The sequence below is a fragment of the Ovis canadensis genome, chromosome 1 (assembly GCF_042477335.2).
Source record: "Ovis canadensis isolate MfBH-ARS-UI-01 breed Bighorn chromosome 1, ARS-UI_OviCan_v2, whole genome shotgun sequence".
Taxonomy (NCBI): Eukaryota; Metazoa; Chordata; class Mammalia; order Artiodactyla; family Bovidae; genus Ovis; species Ovis canadensis.
In genome coordinates, this window is record NC_091245.1 from 266988393 (window position 1) to 266992843 (window position 4451).

The window sequence follows — 4451 nt, forward strand, 5'->3', positions numbered from 1 at the left end:
GGGAGCTGTGGTTAGAGCACATGTTCCCTGAACCCTGGGTGTCCCACCTGCCCACTGTCACCTGGGCCACCCTCTCCCGTCCTCAGCCCCTCAGGGAAGGGGGCTCAGGAGGCAGGAGGCCCAGCAGGGCTTCCCCCCAGGACACCTCTCACCTGCTGACACTTCTCTACTGTGAGTATAGCTTCAGATGAAGAAAAAAACCCCAACAGAGACAATTTGTGAAAACAGGAAGCACATGTTTATTTAAAGATAACACAAGCCCCCCTCGAAAGAAATTTAGTTAAAATCATGGATTGGGAGGAAAAAATGAGCACAGTGAAAGCAGGGAACAGAGACACCACCACCCCAAGGGGCACCGCGTCTGGTCCCAGACAGGTCTGCAGAGGAGAGATCCACATGGGCAACGGACTCTGCAAAATCGGGCCTAGAAGTAGGTCAGCTCGTCATGCCTGCCTTTGTTGGTCTGGTAGCTGGTCAAGGCCACAGGCTTGTTCTCGTGCGGGAGGCTTTCAAACACTCGGATGTGCATGAAGTCATCCTCGTCCACTTGAACCTGAAAGGAGAGTCCAGTGAGGGGCAGGTGGGGCCTCTGACCCCAAGTCCCCCTGCTCTGCTGGACTTGGCTGGACAGGCAGGAGGGCCCTGGATGCCCGGAGGCTGTGTCCCTTCGTGTCCCCAGAGACTGGGCTGAGGACATTCCCACCCTCCTCCTTCAAGTGCAAGGGATACCCTCGGTGCCCAGCCAGCACCCCTCACCCACACTCACTCAGCAGAGCCCTTGGTCACCCAAAAGGCTAGGTCCTCTTCTCCAAGGAGGCCGCAGCACGCACGTGCACACATACACATGCACACACACATGCTTGCACAGGCACGCTCATTTTAGACAGCCACCAAACCCCTGAAGCTGAGGGCTGCCACAGGACCCTGCTGAGCACTCCTGCCCTGGGCACCTGTGAGCTCCCACTTCAGACTCGACCTTCCTTTGAGGGGGACACCCCACCTTGATGAAATAGTTCTTCCCAGCAACCAACTGGCTTTTGAACTCCAGTGCCTTGAACACTGGGAACTTCTTGTTCTCCTTCTCCTCCAGCTGGGACTTCACCTGGGGGAAGGGGAGAAGGGAGAGATAGGTGAGCTCACCTGTATTAGATATTACAGCTGAACTCTAATGCCCACATTCTACACACTTTCTAGAGCACATTTGTTCTTCACAGCTGAGGAGACATTAAAATGCTTGCCCTGATTTCAAGTACAGAAAACAGTTCCTTAATTTTGCTGAGGTTTCAATGCTATCATTTGCCTGTATCATTAGCCCTTTCTTTTTCAGACATAGATAGCTTATATTCTCATGGTTACAACAGTGTATATAAGTTCGTACATTACCATTTTCACTCAAACCTTCATTTGAAAGAGTATATAGTTTTTAATTACTCTTTGAAAGCTAAAACATTTAAACATGTTAAAATTTAATATTAAATTTAATCTTCCATCTTATTGATGTGCCTTAATTCTCTTACATAATCCCAATTTCTTCTGTAGCACAATATGCACCAGATAAAGCACTTTTGTAGGAAAAAAATGCTTTGCTGCATCTTTAGATGGTCTCTCTAGGTTGCCGGGCCTTTGGGCAGAGATTGTTTCTGATCTTTGGTGTCAGATGTTAATCTTACTCTCAGATCAGTCGTGTTTTACAGGGTCTTGGCCTTTGGGGAAGTGAGAATTTTTGAGGAGGAAGGGGAGAGCAGGCTGTTTTGTCTTGACTTGAAAACTTAAGCTAGTTTCCGAGTGCTCAGGCTGCTGTCTGGACCACTGGCAGCCACAGGAGCTTGCTGCCTGCGCTGGAATCCTCAGACCAGTTGTGGGGGTCAGAGGAGTTCAGTTAAGACCAGGAGCGTGCTGCTTGGAGAGCCGAGGGGATTACCATCACACATGCCAGTGAGTCACTTGACAAAGGCCTTCAGGGAGGGGCGCTCCCTGTGAATGAAGTGGAGGGAAGGATCAGAGAGAGGGTCAGGTAGTGAGAGTCTGGCTGCCTGCTCCCTCTGAGTTTGCCAGGGCCCTCAGGTGATCAGCTGGGTGTGTCCCCCTGGGCCAGTGCCCACCTTCGACTGAACACTCACCTGTGTAGCCCCTGTTCCTGCTAGGTGTGCAGGGAATTGACCCTCAGACAGTTTACCTGACCAGGGAGGGGCGAGTGACACCCGCAGACCCTCCTGGGGGTCCGGGATTGAATCACCTGTTTCAGGAGTGGAGGCAGGAGAACCCCACCCTGTGCAAGGACTGGGGAGAAGCCCAGGTGGAGGTGGTAGAGCAGCGGAGGTGGAGGCCTGCAGGATGGCAGGTCACCGACACAGCTCCGACCAGGAGAAAGACGGGCTGGACTGGAGCCAAGGAAAGCTCAGAAAGCCATGGGTCACTAGGAAGCTGTCAGTTCCCAGACCAGAGTGACCAGGTGGGCAGAGGGCCAGGGAGGGCCCTAGGGTAGGACTGGATGTGGCGGGTACACTGTCTCTGGCCTCACTTCTCCTCACGTGTTCATGAAAGCTTCAGTACAGAAGGTCACCGGATGGTGCCCCTGCCCCTCACAGGGCCCACCCAGCACACGGGCGGCCTCCTTGTTCCCAGGGGCAGTGAGGACGGTCCACTCTCAAGGGACGGACCCCAAATGCAGGCCATAGTGACAGAAACTCTCGTCTCCCGAGGGGACTCACATTCATTCAAAGCTCAGGTGACCAGCAGGGATTCTCCAGCCTGGAGACCCAGGAAGAGGCCGGGAGGGCTGGTGCTCTGAGTGGCCACAGGGGAAAAGCTAGGACTCTCCTCCTATCTGGCTCTCCTGGGAGTCCCAGAAAATGCCTACTTTTCACAGGTCTCAGGAGACTGACTCAGCCCCTTCCTTTACCGCAGTCAGATGGTCCCAACCGCGGGAGAGGGAACAGGGCTGAGCTCATGGCCGAGGTTTAGGAGGCAGCAGCCAGGGAGGAAGGTTAAGGGACAAAAGCTTGTCTTCAGTCTCTGCTTATCAGAACTCGAGCCTCCTGGGCCCTACTTGTGATGACAGGCAGGACAGGCCCACCTCATCCCACCCCAACCTGATCTTCCAGTGTTTCTGGAAACAGGGCTGGACAGCTGACCAGGGTCTGAACCGGGCTCTGCATCCTCGACCCAGTTACTTCCTGTTTCTAAACTTTTTATTGGAGACCACTTCAAGCTCACAAAAAGGGCTACACTCAGTCCAGCCCGAGTCTCGGACGCCTGGGACCCGGACCCCAGACTCACGCATGGGGACCTCACCCCGCCTGCAGTATCCTTTGCTCTTTAAGTGCTATTCCCTGTCACCTCGCGCCCCCTAACCCAGTGGACACCTCCGCGCCAGAGAACCTCGCAGGCAGGGAGGTGCATCCACCTGCGTCCAGCCCGACTCAGGGCGGCATGCGCTCGGGCGCAGCGCCTCCGTCCCAGCGGGGATGCCTGCGGACGCCCCCAGCCCCCAGTACCCCATCCGCCCCACACAGCCCGAACCTTGTCGGCGATAGCCTGGGTCTCGGCCGTGGCCGGCTGCGTGGCGGAAGGCGCTCCGCACATCATCTCGGCGGCAGGCGGGGCGGGAGCGTGTGGACACCGGGCGGCGGTCACGCGGGAGCAGCGGACACTCCCGGAGCAGCGGACACTCGCGGAGCAGCGGACACTCGCGGGAGTGGTCGAGCGGAGTCGAGCGCCCGGACCTGGCGCGGCGGTCATGTGCCGTGCGGGCGAAACCACAGCGCGCGGCGGGCGGGGGGGAACCGGGACCGGAAATGGGGTGCGGGGCGTCCCGGAAGGAAATGGAGCGCGGGCCGTCCGGTCAGTGCGGACTGAGGGGGACGGGAGCACGGCCGCAGCCCGGGACCCCCGATGGGCGCCGTCTCGGGACCAAGGGTCGTGTGCTGTAGGGCTGTCCCCCCTCCCGGGGTTTGGTGTCGTCCTCCCGGCGGCTGAGTCAGAGGGTGTGGGCGGGGGCGCGGTCTGCAGGGTCTGGGGAGAGGGGCGGTCCCCGCGCCGCGGGGGTGGGCGCTGAGCTGTGGGTCTCGTCTAGGTTTCCGCGTCCCGAGCTGGGCAGGACGCGGGGTGCAGGTGGTCCAGCCTGCCTCCTTCCGGGCCACTCAGGGCCCCCAGACCCTCTCTCCTGCGTTGGCTTCCAGGTGCCCACACTTTGACCCGGTGTCTGCGATGACAGAATGACAGTGATGGGTCTTGAAATGAGTGGTGTTTGGGTTGGCAGAGGAGCGGGGAGCTGGCCCTGAGAGCTGCCCAGGGCCGAGGGGAATAGAAGCCCCTGCCCGGCTCCCCTCATCCCTAGGCCTGGCTCAGCGCCCTACCTGTGCTGGTCTGCTGTGCACACCATGGGCGTGTGACCCGAGGACAGGGTGAAGGGCTGACGTGGACGGACAGAAGAGGCACAGAGGAGTCCA

General features: G+C 58.1%; 1 protein-coding gene across 1 annotated transcript; it reads right to left on the reverse strand.

The window, feature by feature from the left end:
- Nucleotides 1–215: 215 nt before the first annotated feature.
- LOC138436300 (cystatin-B) lies at nt 216–3975 on the reverse strand. The gene is made up of 3 exons (XM_069581943.1): nt 3523–3975; nt 1001–1102; nt 216–553 (listed from the first exon to the last, which is right to left on the reverse strand). Exons 1-3 carry the CDS (start codon nt 3739–3741, stop codon nt 425–427), a joined length of 450 nt encoding a protein of 149 aa, XP_069438044.1. The 5' UTR covers nt 3742–3975; the 3' UTR covers nt 216–424.
- Between the last annotated feature and the right edge of the window lie 476 nt (nt 3976–4451).

Bases quoted from the DNA above. Each gene is read 5' to 3' on its own strand.
- LOC138436300 (XM_069581943.1), bottom strand. From the start codon at position 3,741: ATGACCGCCGCGCCAGGTCCGGGCGCTCGACTCCGCTCGACCACTCCC. The intron at 1,103-3,522 runs GTTCGGGCTGTG...CCCTTCCCCCAG, and splicing joins CCCAGGCTATCGCCGACAAG to GTGAAGTCCCAGCTGGAGGA. The intron at 554-1,000 runs GTGGGGTGTCCC...CTCTCCTTTCAG, and splicing joins GGAAGAACTATTTCATCAAG to GTTCAAGTGGACGAGGATGA.